We start from the raw sequence: 18,064 nt of genomic DNA on the forward strand, positions 1-18,064 counted from the left end.
ATTAGTAAACTAGTTAAACTTCCTAACATAATTACTAAAAATATCTATACTTTAAAAATAATTATTGAAAATGTCAATATGTCAATATTTTAGCAAATAAAATGTATCCTAATATAATTGATTTTCTTTCCTTTTATTTCTCAAATTAGGTCCACATTCTACTAATTTTACTCCCCTATACGTGAAAAAGAAAGAAAAAAAAACTCTCATTACCCACTTTCCCCTCTTTTTAGGTTTTTACCCCAAATTCTTCCTTTCTCTCTCTTGAGTTTTTCACCATTGTTCTCTCATTTTCTTGTGAAAATCACCTCTTTTACTTTCCTCCAATTTGTTCAAGAAATCTCACAATTCTTTCAAAATATTTTCAACCCACGAATAAGGTAAATACATGTCACCAAGTATCTTTTGATTTCCAAAATTGGGTGTTGAAGATTTCGAAAAACTTGTTGAAGACCAAGTTGAGGAAGAACAATTTCCTATTAGTTTGTTTTGTATTTATAGTTTTTTTTTTATAATTTTGTATCCTTTCTCAATTAATATTCAAATATGTATGTATTCTATTAATATTTGTATTCATTCAAAATCTTATGTTGCATAGTTTATGAATCTTGTATTTGTTCCTAAATTAAATTCATCCCAAATGTATGTCAACTAGATATGTATTTTATTTAAGAATGATTGCAACAAATATTCACTTATTCCTTTTCAGTTTTATATTTCATTCTCACTTTTTCATCATACTTTTTTTTTATATTTTATATATTATTATACAAAATACTACATAAAAACTAGAATGAATACAGACACAAATAAAATACATATTGGAATGAATACGACTTAAGAAAGAATACAAAATTTTGAAGAAAAAAAATAAATACACAGTGAAAAAATACATGAATACAAATACGTTTCTCAAAGAACTATAGATTCATTTGGCATAACTACTGGAATGAATACAAATTAATTTTAAAAAAAATACAAGTTTCATAATACAAAGTACAACATGAAAGCTATAATAAATACAAATAATATACATATTGGAATGAATACGATTTTAAAAGGTTACAAAATTCTGGAAAACAAAAATACATTGTGAAAAAGGCACACTGATATTTACCTTTTTTTTTTTAAATATTCTCTCCCTTGATTTTCTCCCTTATGTTATTAAATAATTGTATTATTTCAAATTAAACAAATTGACAAATACATAAATCAGATATATAACAAACTAAAATATTGATACTTTTAATAAATATTGAAAATGTAGCTAAGGGATCCTATTAAATGCTAAAATATTGATATTTTGAAAATTTTCCTTATTACATTTGAGTCGAAAGAAGCCCATTAAGCTTGATCTAAGTACAAACATATGGCCCAAGATTCTAGAGTTAAATAGCCCATTTACCTCTACTTGAAAGATCTTGAGAAATTTTATTCGAGGAACTTTCGCAAATAGCTACTGTAATAAACTTAATTATGTTCCATAACTATAATTTGCATATTTACGAGTGGTAGCTACAGTTCAAGCTGTCTCATTTGTATAATTCGCTGGTACATTTGTATAATTCAGTTATTTTTGTATAAATTCGAAATAACAAATTTATACAATATACAAATATAAGAAGTATTAACAGTTATACAAATTCCGAATTATACAAAAGTTATACAAATTATGTACAAATTCCGAATTATACAAAATTTATACAAACTCCGAATTATACAAAATGTATACAAATTATATTATACAAATTTCGACTTATACAAAAGTTATACAAATTATATTATACAAATTCCGAATTATACAAACTTGTGAATTATACAAAACTAAAAACTAAAAAGTTGAGCCGCGTAATTATAGCTATAAGTAGGTCGTGAATTGTAATTAAGACAAACTATAACTATATTAAGTAATTTTCCTATTATCTCTCTCTTTTCTTAATACTTTTTTCACTCACCTTTATTAGTAATTGATAATTGATAGAAAAAATATTCATGTCTGAAATTAAAAACACAGAATAGTAGTAGTAGCAAGTCAGGGCCGGCTCTATGTATACAAAAATAAGGCATTGGCCTTAGGCCCCCAATTTTAGGGGGCCCCAATTTTTTACCAAGAATAAATTATGTGTTAATTTTTTAAAGAAAAACATTAATTATTTATGATAAAAAGTATATATTTAAAATTATTATTTTATTCTCTTCAACCCCATTCAAATAGAAGAAATCAAGAAAATATTGTTTTATTTTCTTACACTATCTCTACTAATACTCACATTATTTTCTTTTTAACTCCTTTTACACTCTCTTCTTTAAATTGTTGATAAGTTAGAGTAATATTCTGTCAAAAATATCAATTAATAGTTGAAAAGTGTTGAACAAATTGAATTGTAAATTCTTTTTCCATTTCTTCTTAGATTTTCAAGCATTACAACAACCATAGTAAAATGTGGGGTAACCAAATTATCAACTTCGTCAAAGCTATGGTTCTAACTCTTATATTTATTTGAAATTTGTCAACTTATTACTCGTAGAACTATGTTAACAATTCATATAATGATTGCCTGAGTAAAATAATATTTTTCAACGTTGAATTAATAAAATCTTATTTAAAACTAATAATTGAAAAAGAAATCGAATAAATAATTTATATATAAAGAAATTATTAGGTAATACTTTGCATTTAAAAATGTAAGAGAAATAAATTTTAAATAAATGCATGTGAAGTTTATTTAGATTTTAGGCCTCTAATTAAGATTTCGCTTTAGGCCTCCGATTACGTTGAGCCGCCCCTGTAGCAAGTATAACAATATAATACAAATTCATTTGGTCATCTTATATTCACATAAAAAAGGTTACTTGAAGGTCATTGTTACTTGCATGTATAACTATATAAAATTCGAGTATAATTTTTAGGACAACAAAAAAGGAAGGAAAAGATTAAATTACTTTTATTAGGAATCACATATCTCGAGGAACACATATTTGCTTGTAAGGGATCGTTTGGTTTAGAACTAGTTAATCCAAGATTAATTATCTTGAAATAACTTATTTTATCACTATGATATAAATAACGAGTTAAGTTATTTAAAACATGTCAACCAAACAAGATACCAAATTTTTATCTCAGACTATATTCTTATTCCTTACACCAAACGACCCCTCAAAACTATATATTTTTATCCCTCACACCGACCCCTAAGTAACGTTAATAACAGCAGAATAACTTTGTCTTTTAATGAGGATAAAAATCTAGCCTAGATAAGGAGAAACACAAATATAATATTCCAAAAGTATCTAATCTTATCCTATGAAATAAATAAAATGAAAAATAAATAAATTCACAACTCCAAAGAATTGTGACATTTACCCGATCCATATTCCAGTCTTCTTGCTCGATACTGATTTGACAGCCAAAGAAATTTCTTATAAAACAAATTCACATTGCCCATTCTTTTCAAGAAAGGCTAATCCCAAGAACCATATATGAAAAAAGATTACTGTTTTATAGCCATTTTCTGAATACAACTATCAAAGCAGATTTTCTTGTCTTCTTGATTGACCCCTTCAACTCCAGGTAAATTTTCAATGTTAAAGTTTCAATCTTTACAATAAAAAAATAGTTCTTGTTGAGTAGTTCATTTATTGGTAACAATTAGCTTTGCATAAATTTCTGCTTTTCTATGGAGACTGAGTATTGAGTATTCCCCTCTCCCTATGTAGTTTTCAAGATTCAAACTAAGTGAACTTGGTTGACATTTTGAAATGTAATCTTCATTTTTTGTAGTTTACAGATTAAGTTTACTGCTAAAAAAATGAATTGACCTTAATTGATTTAGTTCCAGAATGTTATAATCCATTGCAAGGTATGGTATTTGAGTCCCACATATAGAAATGTGCTGTGGGGGTGTATATAGCCTTGGGGGCTCCCACTTCTAGCTTTTGGGGTGTGGTTCTCTTTTTGTTGTATCAATGGTATCAGAGCCACCCACCACTCTCCGTTCTTGCTGTGCCATGGATGGTGATGCTGGTATTGCAGCGTTTACCCACGGCTAGCAATGTCTAGTGCACAGCCAGCCGTGGGAGCCTGGGCACTTGACTCGAAAATGTCTACTTGGGAAAGAGTTACCTATTTGTGGGAAAGTGTAAGCTACTCAGTGTGGAGCCTTCGAGAACGGCTAATGCGGAGTGTGGTGGTTTGTTGTGTTCCATTGCAAGGTCTGGGACTTGAGTCCCATATCGGTATAGAAATGTGCTGATGTGGGGTTTATATAGCGTTGGGATCGGGGTATGTGGTAATCCTTTGGTTGTATCACTGAAGTTGGTTAAATTAGTTCTGATAAGTGAGAAGTGCCAATATATTGGGATAGAGGAAGTATTTATTGATTTTAGAGATCCATTCCGTTCTATAAATCTATTTGTCAGATTTTTTTCCCCACTGATATGTATGCTTAGTTGTAAAAGTTTAGAGATATTGAATCTGGTGTGTCTTGTTTTTGTCATTTGTGCAGAAAGTTCCAGTTTTTTCTAAAGAGTTGATGGAGATTGATAAAGCAATTAGAGAATGTGATGACAGTAGGTTGAAGACAAAGTATACTAATGCCATATATGTTATCAAACGGGCTCTCGCTCTGTATTCGTAAGCTTCTCTTCTTTTCCTTTGTATTTTTGGGGATCTGTTCTTGCTATGAAGTTACAACTTGTCTCATGCATTGATTCATCATTTCTTATTAGTTGCATTGGAATAAAGATACTTGTTGATTACCTTGAATAGACAACAATGTGTGTGTTTGCTATATGGAAATTGTTTTCCTTGCAAGATATTTATATCAAGAAATCTTTCAATGTTATTTTCTAGTGTTAGGTTGGGTGAAGAGTAGGTGACACATGATAATTATACAAGGTGGAGGATAGGGTGTGATGATAGTGTTTTGGTGATATGTTCGAGCATTCAGTTGAAAGAAGTGGTATGGAGTAAGAGTTGTGATATTTGTTGGAATATATTTCCTTGGAAAAGATTTCCAATCACCTAACACTGAGAAATTATTTCATTATGAAAAATATTCTCCTCCATACCTAACGTGCAAATTATCTTGTTATTAAGTTACAATTTCAGCATGTAAATTGGGACATTATGTAGGTCGGAGCAAACAAACCAGAAGGGTCTCTAGGAATTGTTTAATAGGAAAATTATCAGCATGTTACAAAGAAGTATAGAAGTTGAAATTTATAATCTTTTACTGGTATGGAGTAGGTCAATTATGGAGTTTGTCGTTTAGTGTTGTAATGCAAACAACTTCGTGTATCATTATTCAAGCATAAAATAACAATGATAATGACATAATTTTTACATCTTTAAAGTAGGGAAAACTGTTTGTGTCAGTTGTAAATTAAGGTCATTAGCCATAGGATAAAGTTCTGAACACCTTTTGTTTCCTATAGTTAATCTACCATGGATTATTTTATGAAGTGCTGTCCGTTTACTATTTGATTAATTCAGTGTATCATTGTGCTCTAGATTGTGAACTTCTGAAGGATATTAGGATTTATGTGCTGCAGATAGCAGCGCATACTTTGGTTTGTAGAGTGTGGAGCATATATTTTAATGAGTAATATTATATTTGCCTTGGTAGTACAATCAACAATGCTAAATTATAATATTTAGAAGATTGAATGCAATAATATTTATTTACATTATTATTTATTAATTTGGACTTATAGAAAATGGTAAATCTTTCCATCTATAGAAAGTGGTGATTCTTTTTTATGGACAACTAATAAAAAAATTGTGGAAAAATTGGACAGAGGGAATGTCATAGAAGAACAGTTGTTGATCTAGTAGTTATTGTTATTACTTTTCTCTTTTATGGTAATCTTGGCTTAGTGTTCTCATCCTTCGCCCTTCTGTTTGAATCCGGCCCCTTAACAGCATACAAGAGGTTGCATTGAGCTTCAACGGAGGGAAAGATTCTACTGTAAGTTATTTACATGCCTCTCAACTAAAGTCTCAATTTTTTCCTTTATGTTGAGTAACCAAAAATGTACATTAGGTTTGGTGATTGACAGGAGTCTTCGTAAATTTGGTTAGATATTGCACAAAGTTGTATGGATATATGTAAGATTTTGGTTATCTTTAGTTTTAGAGAATTCCAAATTATTTCTAAAGACAGATTTTTGAGCAGTGGGATGAAAAGGGTCCAAACGGAACAAAATGGATATAGAGGATTCATATAGCCGACTCTAACTTGTGGGGGGTTGAGGCGAGTTTTTATTGTTGTTGTGTTTAACTAAATATGTGATGTTTGATTTTACAATTTAGGTTTTGCTTCACCTACTGAGAGCAGGCTATGTTCTGCATAAAGCGGAAGAAAGTAGTTCACAAGATGTTGCTGATGGTGAAAACACATTTCCGATACGGACAATATATTTTGAGACCCCGACTGTTTTCCCTGAAATCAACTCATTCACTTATGAAACCGCAGCCACGTACGCAAGAAATGCTTATTTGTCTTCCCTGCCTTTGACACAAATAACATATTAGGATTCCCTCTAATGATAGCAGTACTTTTATTATCATTTGAATTGGTCCTTTTTCTCTGAACAGTTACAATTTGCAAATGGATATACTTCGCCTCGACTTCAAATCAGGGCTGGAGGCTCTGCTTAAGGCCAATCCAATTAGAGCTATTTTTCTTGGTGTGCGAATTGGTGATCCTACTGCGGTAACGAAATAGATGTCAAACTTCTGCAACTACTCGGCGTTTTTTTTCAGAATATTGATAGATGTGATCTGTGGCTGACTGCTGTTTATGGTCACATACCTTTCAGGTAGGTCAGGAGCAATTCTCACCTAGTTCACCTGGGTGGCCACCTTTCATGAGGGTGAATCCAATTTTGGATTGGTCATACAGGTTAGACTACACCTAATAAACCCTCCTTATATCATTTCTTATTATTGAATTACTATGTATATGTATATCTCACTCAGATCTAAAGTTGGAGAATTTGAAGTGCTGAGACTTTTGAATCCTTTTTAAACAAAGATTGCATCCGTAAGTAAGGATTTTAGACCAATTAGTCCAAATGGAGCTAACAAGAACTTGCTAAAGGATAATAGCCTCGGGGGATTTGGTTTAGTGTAAATACTCATGGGATGGGTGGATAGAATGCGCGTCATGAGCTCTAATCTTGCCACTGACAAGGAGCTTGATACTTACGTGGGAGCAAGGTAGAGGGGTGGATTCATATCCTCCCAACTATGGGTCAATTCAATTGGGCCTAGGCCAGCTAATCAGCAGGGATTTCTTGGTTATTACAAAAAGAAAAAGATCTTGTCAAGGGATAAGGAGCGGCAAAACATTTTTAAAGTGCTCCAGTTATATTAAAATTACATGCTAAATGCTCAAGATAGTATTTATGAAAAATTTATGCATAAAGAAGTAAAGAACTGCTATAATGAAACACATCAACATTGAAGGTCCTCTGAATATAGCTGAGAGGATGGAAATGGACTTCAAACTACTTGAGTTGGCTTCTGAAATTGACAGTTATTTAGGTTGAGGCCCAGGAAATAAAAGATTAAAGTCTGCAAGTCAAATAGAGAGCCTTATGCTATGTTAAAGATTATTTCATGTTGTGCTATCATATATGCTTTAGTATTTTATTGTTGCATTTGTTATTGCTTAGGTGAGTGTATATGAATGAAGGTTTATACTTTATACATTGTATGTTGTTTTCTTATAAAATAGGGTCTATACTTTGAGTTATGCCTTAAGTTTTAAATGTTCATCTAGCAGTTTTTTTTGTTGAAAAGTAATCATCTATTCTTCTGTTTGATTCTTATTTCTTACAATTAAAATGACTAACCTATTAAGTTTGATGTGGCAGAGATGTATGGGCCTTCCTTTTGGTTTGCAAGGTTCGTTACTGCAGCCTTTATGATCAGGGGTAATTTCTCAGTTATGTTGCTTCAAAATTCTTTACGGTGATTCTTCCTTCAGCAGCATGATAAGGATATACATTTTTGAGATTTATACTAAAATCTACGACATATTTGCTCTTGTGAAGTGGTAGTTGTTTGAGCATTCTATTTATTTCACTGATTGCATAGGTATACTTCAATTGGGAGCATCCATGACACTGTTCCTAATGCACTATTGTGCATCAGGAACGACAACAACAGCGAACAAAAGTTTAGGCCAGCTTATTTACTTGCTGATGGAAGGCTGGAAAGATCTGGAAGGGTAAAGAAGTTCTCTGCTCCAGTTTGTGGGAAATTATCTTCTGTTTGCAATGGACTGAAAATCGAGGATTTGAATTCCAATAATATGCTTACTGCCTCAATCATAGCTGTGGGAGATGAAATTTTGTAAGTTATTGGCTCTATACCTTTAAATCTGATGATCAGTATGATAGTGATGTTCTTCTGCGGCTTTTTGTTATTATTTCTAAGTTCTGGTGCATTTTCTGCCAATCTCTGTTTTGCCTTTTGGTTCCTTATACGGCTCTTTTTTTTCTTTGGAAGATAAAATCAATCTGTCAGGAGCATATATGCTCTTTTCTGCTCTTCTTATTGGATATTCAACTCGAACTTTACTTGTGTTGTGTTTAATAAAACTGAATCATTTGGGGTAATTGATGTCCTGCATTGGATCACTTCTGCAATCACATAGTTGTCCAGAACCTACTGTTCATAGCAGATCTTTAAGAATCAGTTGTCCTCTGCTTCAAAATATTTTTTCCTCTCTAGGTAAAACTTTTCACTTGACTTTGAACAAGAATCAAGGAGGTCATTTTGGCTTGTTTCCGAGTTTTTCCATCCTTTAGTTGTGTTGATTACTTATGGTAGTTTTGCTATATTGCATCTATGAGAATAATTACACAATGAGGGGAATGCATGATGATGGAGTCTAGTTTACATGGTATATTAACAAATTTTGATGTATATTAGGAGATCAGCTGAACAGGCAGAGCGTCCTCAATTCTTTCAATTTCCATTTGTTTAAGTAGATATATTCATTTTGTTTATTAGTATATGTTGAGACGGCACTCTATGTAATGCAATAAACTATATCTTTTCAGTTTGCACATCATCTATTTGTCTCAGATAATTGATACCCTGCAAATAATATATGTAGTATACCCCTGAATCAGAGCCCCTGTAGTATGAACTTTCTGCTATTTGTAGTTGCTTACTAATCAGATGTCTTTCTCTTGGTTCCGTAGCTCAGGTTTGGCACAGTAGAGGACAAGTTGGGGTCTGTGTTATGTAGAAAGCTCCATTCTATTGGTTGGGCAACATCGCTGCTTGCTGTCACTCGAAATGATGTTAGTAATAATTATGTCTTGACAGATTGTATAATTTCTGCTTCTTTTTTTTGTTCAACTGTGTGCTATGCATGAACTTGACATTAGTTTCCATTGGAAGTTGGGTTTCTGATAGATACTTGAAGAGTTACCATACTTCCCTTTTGTTTTCTTTTGCCGTGTATTCTGTTCAACTTTTGCAGCAATCCAGCTCGCAGCCAAAATAGTGAAGGCAAATAAGTACTGGGAAGTTGATGCACACTTGAATCAACTAACAACTGAAAACAGATTGAGTTATAAACGCCAGAAAGTGACTCCAAAAAAGTTATAGAAAAGCATCAAAGTTTGTCTCTATAGTAAGCTTTAGGATCTCCTAGTGATTAAAATATTTTCTTGACAATGCTGAGCCAACTTTTAGGTAGAACAGTCTGCTGTATTGCTTTTCTGGAGCAACATCGTTTTCTTTGTAACTTCCATTCAGTTGAAGTCACTTTCTGCTCAATTTCCACCTTGATTGTAAAATGTTTGATGGACCTTCAACATTTATTAAAAGAACTTTATGCTTTATTAAAAGAACTTTATGCTAGCAACTGTTCCTAATCACATCCTTTGCATATTCAGATAGATTCTGTGGCCGAGGAAGTTGAGAGGCGGAAGTCCACAAATGACATGGTAAACGTTTTTGTCGGTATGGTTATATTTGTTGAATTGTTTCATATATGTGCACCAGGCTGTTATGTGTGTGAGAGAGAGATAGAGATGGAGTACTGCCCACCTGTTTTAACATATATATTCCTAAATTAATTTCACTGCAGGTATTTATATATGGTGGGGTAGGTCCATTGCATTCGGATGTCACCGTAGCTGGAGTTGCAAAAGCTTTTGGTGTTCGCATGGTATGTAATATAGATTTACTAGATCTCTCTGCTACTTAATGTTCCACGACTTAGTGTGACAATAGCTACCAAATGATTCATCCATTTCAGTAAGCTTCATAATCACAAGTTTGTATTGCTTGTAAGATATTATAGGAAATAGGAATAAATTTCTTGCCGCTATACTTCAAATGATTGCCATATCTTTGTCTGACATGTGGACATGTCACATGCTTGGTGGAGCATGCATCTGGGACACTGTTGGCTTTGTTTTAATTATTTCTACCAATGGGCTAGGCCGCTAGGGTCCATTTGTGTTTTTAAAAAGGACTTGCTTGAAGCTGCAATTTGTTACCTTTATTTCTTTCATTCAGCGCCTGAAGATCAAGTTAAAATTTCTGAAGAGACCAATGTTAAATTGAGAAAAGAAGAAAACATGATGATGAGATGGATAGTCAAGCGTATATCATTAAGTTGCCAAGATAAAGTTAACTATATGGCTAGATGTCTCCATAAGTATGTTTAATGTAAATATCCGGTTATACTGTTTTCAATTTGGTTTGTTGTCTCCGTATATGATCTTGGGCAATCCTTACCACCTGAGTTAACTTTTGGGTTTGAGTTAGTTTGGCGATTCACCCTATAAGCATCTTACTTATCTAAATGATGCAACTTTCAATGTCCATGCCGCTGATCGAACAATCTTTTAAAAGTGTTACTTTGATATTCCACTTAGTAAAATGTTTCAGTATCTCTAAAGTTCTCATAACTTCATTTTGCAGGCTCCTGATGAAGAATTTGAAGAACATTTAAGGCACCTGATTGGTGAAAAGTGCACCGGTGACAAGAATGAGGTTAAGTCATTACTCATGATAAAATTCCACAGGTTCTGAGGTTTTTATTACATGTATATATGCAAAGAGTAAGTAAGAATGACATTTTATGTAGTACCTAATAGTAATTTAAAGAATGGGCATATAGTGCTAATCGAAGGAATCCAAATTCATGTTTTTACCTGCTGATAGAAATTTAGAAATTTGGTAGAAAAGCTCCTCATGTTGAGTTCGATGTTGATTCAGAAGGAAACATTAGAGCTCTCCTTGGGTTCACAAGATCAGAATAGCGCCTTGTTGTTGGAACTTCAGAAGTTGCATTTCTGCATATTCAATTACTTTTGACTGAAATGCTGAGGCTGCTTCAGTATGGTCCTTGTATACAAAACACTTAATATTCGAGGTGCCTAGTTACCTAAACTTATGCTTTAATCTCCAATACCAGCTAAAGGTTTTTCCCTCTTAGTGCTACAGGGTGAATCAGTCTTTGCAAATGCATCTCATGTTTCACTGCCAGGGAATGAGATATCTCAAATTATCCCATGGATTTTTACTGACTAAAACTTACACCCAGCAAGATAATATTGGTGGTTTGATAATTTTGTCCAAGGCTGATCTAGAACACTTCCGGTTTTTGTAACATTTTTCTTGAGCCAAGGGTCTGTTGAAAGCACCTTCTCTACGGTAGGTAGGCCGTAGGGGTAAGGTTTGTGTACATCCCACCCTCCCCGGACTCGGGAACACACTGGGTATGTTGTTGTTGCTGATCTGGAACACTTGTCGTGATATTATTGGTATGTCTCTAATTCAGAATCATGCACTAGTGTAGTACAAGATCACCTGGTTCTGAAAGATAGAATAGTGCAATGAAGCAGACACTGAACTAATGTGTTCTTTATATATTTCAAATGTCATAAAATTCATGATTTGTAACATTCCAACTGCTAAAGCTTCTCTGCCTATAAGAATTAAATTCTTGTTCCTTTTCTGATTACAGATGGCACAGCTGCCTGAAGGTATTACAGAATTGCTTCATCATGAACAGCTGCCTGTGCCTTTGGTATGTGTGTGTTTGCTGAGATTGGATGATTATTACAATTATTTCATTCTCTAACTTGATGCCCTTCTTGGAGTACACATTGTTGGAATTTATTCTCAAGTAGTCATATTTTTCCGGAGTTCTTGATTGTATGAAAAACTTTCACAACCATCTACATTTTTGTTGGCATATATTCCTTCAAATTTTCTACTGTGAATTGGGCATCACCAGAAGTCCATTTAGAAACCCGAGCTGTAGTATTTTGCTGCTTTCATGAAGATTTTCTTTTTGTTTCCACTCAGCAATTTATTTTCCCTTGCACGTCCTTTTTCTCTTTGGTTGGTGTAAGGTTTTACTCTTGATACCTCTAATGAGTGTTGCTGCAGTAATTCTTTACTAAAATTTATCCTTTAGTTGGTGGCGGAAGTGTGAAAACTAGACCTATACTCTGTTAAAGTCATGTTGAATGTTCTTACATAGCACTAACATGATATTTTGTTTTTTTAGAGTTGTCAGTGTGGTTAATTACTCGGAAGAAATAGATCACTGATAGTGAATTCAACTTTGTCTTTGCCTCATTTCCTTCTATATTTCATGTTTTTCTTATATATATTTATATTCTTTTGATTACATAAAGCTATTTCATGTCTTACTATATACTTCTTGTTGCTCTTTAACCGGTGAGTTAATGATACTTAAGTTTGAACATCAATTTTTTTAGCATGTCTGTTCTCTTTTGTAGATTAAGTGCCATAATGTGGTCATTCTCACTGCAACCAATGTTGCTGAACTGGACCTACAGTGGCATTGTCTGATTGATTCATTGAAATCTAATGGTGACTTGGTATTGATGGCACCATTTGTTTCAAAATGCTTGACAACAACTCTTTCCGATGTTAGTGTTCTGCAACCCTTCCTTAGATATCCTTTTCTCATTGATATGTGATCTTTTCAGTCTTCTGTAATTACGGAAATCAAGATCTCTTCATTATCGTATATATCCTTAAGTCGTGCCTAACTAGTTTGATATTGAGGCACAGTTGATTGATATATCATACATATCTCTTGAACTCTTTATCCAGGTGCATTAATAAGTTGCCTTTCAAGTTTTATTTCTTCCAATCTCCTGGGATTGTACAACTTCATGTTTCTCATGATGTAAAACATGCTAGATGTCATTACAGCTTGATCTAGTTGCTTGTGAGCCATCGTATCAGAATTCTTCTCGTTTACCAAATTATGCTCTTCAACATTTTCCTGGAAAAGCGTCAAGTCCTTCTGAAAATAAAATAAAGAAAAAATATGAATTACTGATAAACCTGGTACATGACCCTTAACACAGGTACACAACCAACTAGGACTCACAAATTATGTGAATGAAGCATTAGGTAAATTTTTTGCAGCCAAAAGGTATCAGATCAGAGTTTCATATCGTTATCACCCGAATAGTCGTCAAAATCAAAGCCAAGTTTCTGACCCATACCCCACATAGTCAACAATGCTTAGTTTTTCTTCCTGGATTTGGTGAACATATAGAGTACCTTCTAGAACTGTGAAGTGACTCGTATCATTTTGTTTTTCCTCCTTTTAGATGAGTCTTTATAATGTATCTTTGTGAATAGTCTTCCTGTTAATATGTTCCGTTTATAGCACTCTGTGCAGATTCCTAATTACTAGCTCCGAATGAATTGCAGGTTGAAGTTGCTCAACCTCTGTCAAAACTTTGCCTTCAATTTCCTGATATATACATCGGTAAGTCGTTAATATCCTTTACAAGATTAATGGTTTATATGATCCACTGCGTACTCCCACTCTTTTCCATTTTTTGTTAGAAAATAATTTCGTATTAAATCATTCCTATTTCCTTGAACATGAAGGAGGTTATCGAGGATCAAGAAAAGGCCCTCTTATGATCAGATTTGAAGGGAAGGTGAGAACTTTTACTAGAGACGTCGCATGGTTTTGAAGTTCACATTATAACTTTTGTATCAAGTTCAATAGTATTTTTGTGTTACTGTAGGATCTTTCAAGAATAGAGGCAGCTTCACAATCACTGTGCCAGAATTTTCAGCCTGGTGCATTCACTGAAACTGAATAACCTCAAGACTTCTCCACTCTGCTGAAGGCGCCGATATACGAAACAGCCTAAGGGAAAGGGTTAGAAATTTCATGTTCACAATTGAGGAGAATGATGGACAATGACAAAGAAGCAGGAGCAACATAATTTTTTTGTGCAAACTGTACAATGTGACTCATGGGGTGTGTGTAAATCACCACTTCAAGACACGAGCACATATTTTACTGGCAAGTAGCTTAGGCAATGCAATCTCACTGCAACTTTATAGCAGACCTAATAGTTCAGTTGCCAAAGAATCAATCTAGCAGTCTATATAGTCAGACCTTTTTATAACGACTTTCTCTATAACAATATTTCACTATAATGACAGTTTTCTTTGGAATTGAATCTCTTGTTATGTTATATTATATGTTCTTCATAGCATTATTCACTTTAGCAACAAAAATATATCCAGACAGTTTTCTTTGGAATTGAATCTCTTGTTATGTTATATTATATGTTCTTCATAGCATTATTCGCTATAGCAACAAAAATATATCCAGACAAATGGCACTATTATACATTTTATGGTGTTTTCATCTTTTATTTTGCTTATGCTATTACAGGTCATATGGTACGTGGGATGAAAAATAATGTCACGCAACCACACAAACAATCTCATGATAGACCTTCTCGCCAGCATTTTGGTTTTTTTATACCACGCATGATTATGCCATACGTAGTATGGAAATAAGGAAATGCATAAAGAGTAAAGGCAACAACTAAAACTGTATATGGAAAAAACAAAAACAGGACCAATAGTTCAACACTCACTTCAACAACATACTGCATTTCTCATTAGATAAATGAACACAATGACAAAAGAACTTGTTCGTATGTGAGGATATAAGAAATGATTAAAGCAGGTCACATTGAAATTAAATACTTCAAAAAAAAAAAAAAAAGAATTAAGCAGGATCAATTGCTTGGAGCTTTTAGAATCCCTTAAAGTATGTAGACACTTCCTTTGGTCTCCTCCCTCCACTCAATAGCGCCGTAAATGTAGAAATAGGATATCAATTTACTCAATCAATGAACTTGTTTATTGGTCCGCAACAGGAATAATAGGCACAAGAATATAGGTAGGCAAAGTTGTGAGTGGGAACTTGCACTCAAGCTTTAGGCTTGAGGGCCTTGACAGTCTCCCAGGTGAAGTCAGCGTCATCACGGCCGAAGTGACCATAAGCAGCAGTCTTCTGGTACCTGAAGTTGCCTCCTCTCTTCAAGTCAAGGTTAATTGACATCATTCCAGGCCTGAAGTCAAAGTTCTCCTTGATCAGAACCAAAATATCCTTGTCTGGAATGGTTCCGGTTTTGTAAGTGTCAACAAACACGGAGAGTGGTTCTGCGACACCAATAGCATAAGAAACCTGGACAATGCAGCGGCGAGCAAGTCCTGCAGCGACCACACTCTTTGCTGCCTGTCTCACAATGTAAGCACCACTCCTGTCCACCTTGGTAGGATCTTTTCCTGAGAAGGCACCTCCACCGTGAGCACCCCAACCTCCATAGGTGTCGATGATGATTTTCCTGCCAGTGAGTCCAGCGTCTCCATGTGGACCACCAATCACAAAACGACCTGATGGGTTGAGGTGGAAGATGGTGTTGTCATCAAGGTACTGAGCTGGGATCACGGGCATGATCACATGCTCTTTCAAGTCCTTGGCAATCTGATCATTTGTGACAGTTTCATCATGTTGAGTTGAGATGAGAACAGTGTGAACTCTAATAGGGACCATGGCACCATTGTCGTTCTTGTACTCAACTGTAACTTGTGTCTTGCCATCAGGTCTGAGCCATGGGCAAGTCTTGTTCTTCCTCACTTCGGTAAGCTTGGCACCAAGCTTTGTAGCCAAAACATGAGTAAGGGGCATGAGTTCAGGAGTTTCATCTGTGGCATAACCAAACATGTGACCTTGGTCACCAGCTCCAATTTCTTCTGGTTTCTTGGTAAGATGACCATGGACTCCCTGGGCAATATCAGGGCTCTGCTGCTCAATGTTGACAAGGACTTTGCAGTGGTCAGCATCAAGACCAACATCAGCTGAGGTGAACCCAATGCCTCTGCAAGTGTCACGTACTATCTTCTCATAGTCCACCTTGGCCTTGGTTGTGATCTCTCCAAAGACCATGACCATGTTTGTCTTTGTGCAGGTTTCACATGCAACCTTGCTCTCTGGGTCTTGTTCTAGGCAAGCATCAAGAATGGCATCTGAAACCTGGTCACAAAGCTTATCGGGATGTCCTTCGTTAACTGACTCTGAGGTGAACAAGAAAGTCTCCATATCTAGCTGAAAAGATCAAGAAAATATGTCATCAGTTCTATCTCAAATATTCACGAGAAAATGTGGCAAGTCGCTCATAAGCATGTCAAGCCATAAAATTCCATCATATTAAGACATTTCGTTGAAATCAAAGAGTTCTAGTGTTTACATTGGCGAAAAAAAGAAAATGTCAGGTTCATCACACACAATTCTCTCTGAAATTACACAAAGCAACCACAATGCTTCAACATTTGGTCCACACAATCTCATTATACATAAAGACATCCCATATTCCCAAAAAATGCCCCATTTTCTCTCATTTAAAAGTTTTCAAATCCTAGTTTCTTCACTCGATCTAGGTTCTCACGATTCCAAGAAAAAAATGATTGATTTCATTTTAAACACACAACACCGCAATATTTCACCACTAAATCATCATTTTCCATCATTAGACTCCTCAAACAACCAAATCCATGAGCCAAAAGAAACATATTAGTCACCCTGTGCAGGGCAACCAGCTTAGCAATGAGATCTACGTAATCTTCATATACTACAACAATACAATATGACAATAGAGCAAATTTTGCTCCATGTCATGAAAATTAACAAAAATTCCTAGTTTATTAACGAGATCTAGATACTACATTGAGCGAAATCAGGAACGTCATAATTAACCAAAGGTCTCAAGTTCAAGCATGCGAATCTAGATTAGTCGGACCTCAAAGCGGATAAAAACACACATATATAACATCAAAATGAGATATCATAACATCATTTTGAAACGAATCAAACAAAACATGCATAAATATACCAGATCTATAATCTAATGAAGCAAAAACAAAGAATAAAACAGTAAAATCAGCATAATTTGTGAAGAAAACGAACCTGAGAATGGAAAAGATAACTCTAGATCTGTAGAAGGAAGAAGAAAATGAGAGAAGAATAGAGACAGAGAAATAATGTGTGTTTAATGAAAAGTTTAAGGGGAGTATTTATAGAAGCTGAAATGTAGGAGAAAAAGTGGGGGATAACGAATGACTCGCTCTATTTCTTCTCACTTTCCAATAAGTTTTTTTTTTTTTTTTTACCAACCAATATTTGGCTTCACCAAACACAAGTGGGGACGTTGAGAGGGGATATTTACTTATTTTAATAAGTTTTCGTTTCGAACGATTTTGTAATGTTTTTATTTGAGCCGTATATGAAAAACATTTTTTTTTTATCTTCGGAGGTAGACTCTAAGGATAAGATCTGCATATCAATATTATCCTCTTTAAATTTTAGTTGTGGGATTATATTGATATATTGTTGTAGTAATTTTAGTTTCTTAAACATCAATGAATTTTAAGTATGATCTTTGAAGTTTTTGGATTAGATATATGTAATTTTGATTCTTCTGCTTATGAATCTTCAAAGAATTAACTCATTTTATCTTTCAAAGTAGGAATAAGATCTGCATATATACTATTTTCTTCGAAATCTACTCGTGGAATTACAGTGATATGTTGTTGTTGTAACAATTTTAGTCACTTAAACATCAAATTTTAATTTTGATCGTTGAGGTTATTAATAAAGTATATTTAACTTTTAATTATTTGACATGTCTACTTTTGATCCCTTTACTTATGAATCTGCAC

The 18,064-nt window shown here is 34.1% G+C and overlaps 2 protein-coding genes across 4 annotated transcripts; one reads left to right on the forward strand and one right to left on the reverse strand.

Moving 5' to 3' along the window:
* Window positions 1-3,370: 3,370 nt before the first annotated feature.
* Window positions 3,371-14,468, forward strand: LOC125840994 (uncharacterized). 3 transcript variants are annotated; one of them, XM_049519989.1, is made up of 17 exons: window positions 3,371-3,571; window positions 4,506-4,633; window positions 5,924-5,969; window positions 6,314-6,480; window positions 6,599-6,716; window positions 6,823-6,905; window positions 7,882-7,941; window positions 8,105-8,362; window positions 9,225-9,321; window positions 9,922-9,972; window positions 10,116-10,196; window positions 10,958-11,029; window positions 12,006-12,068; window positions 12,790-12,942; window positions 13,742-13,799; window positions 13,925-13,977; window positions 14,068-14,239. In XM_049519989.1, the coding sequence occupies exons 2-17, from the start codon at window positions 4,533-4,535 to the stop codon at window positions 14,143-14,145; spliced, it is 1,539 nt and encodes a 512-aa protein (XP_049375946.1). In that variant the 5' UTR covers window positions 3,371-3,571; window positions 4,506-4,532; the 3' UTR covers window positions 14,146-14,239. The 3 variants fall into 3 exon arrangements, with proteins under 3 accessions (XP_049375946.1, XP_049375947.1, XP_049375945.1); XM_049519990.1 differs by lacking the exon at window positions 3,371-3,571 and adding an exon at window positions 3,738-3,761; XM_049519988.1 differs by lacking the exon at window positions 3,371-3,571 and having other exon boundaries at window positions 4,383-4,633; window positions 14,068-14,468.
* Window positions 14,469-14,937: 469 nt separating this feature from the next.
* Window positions 14,938-17,385, reverse strand: LOC125841001 (S-adenosylmethionine synthase 3-like). Its single transcript, XM_049519997.1, has 2 exons — window positions 17,313-17,385; window positions 14,938-16,454 (listed from the first exon to the last, which is right to left on the reverse strand). The coding sequence occupies exon 2, from the start codon at window positions 16,446-16,448 to the stop codon at window positions 15,276-15,278; it is 1,173 nt and encodes a 390-aa protein (XP_049375954.1). The 5' UTR covers window positions 16,449-16,454; window positions 17,313-17,385; the 3' UTR covers window positions 14,938-15,275.
* Between the last annotated feature and the right edge of the window lie 679 nt (window positions 17,386-18,064).

Source organism: Solanum verrucosum, unplaced genomic scaffold, assembly GCF_900185275.1.
Source record: "Solanum verrucosum unplaced genomic scaffold, falcon-dt-bn FXZP01000196.1, whole genome shotgun sequence".
NCBI lineage: Eukaryota > Viridiplantae > Streptophyta > Magnoliopsida > Solanales > Solanaceae > Solanum > Solanum verrucosum.

Bases quoted from the DNA above. Each gene is read 5' to 3' on its own strand.
- LOC125841001 (XM_049519997.1), bottom strand. From the start codon at position 16,448: ATGGAGACTTTCTTGTTCACCTCAGAGTCAGTTAACGAAGGACATCCC.
- LOC125840994 (XM_049519989.1), top strand. From the start codon at position 4,533: ATGGAGATTGATAAAGCAATTAGAGAATGTGATGACAGTAGGTTGAAG. The intron at 5,970-6,313 runs GTAAGTTATTTA...TTTACAATTTAG, and splicing joins ACGGAGGGAAAGATTCTACT to GTTTTGCTTCACCTACTGAG. The intron at 12,069-12,789 runs GTATGTGTGTGT...TCTCTTTTGTAG, and splicing joins AACAGCTGCCTGTGCCTTTG to ATTAAGTGCCATAATGTGGT.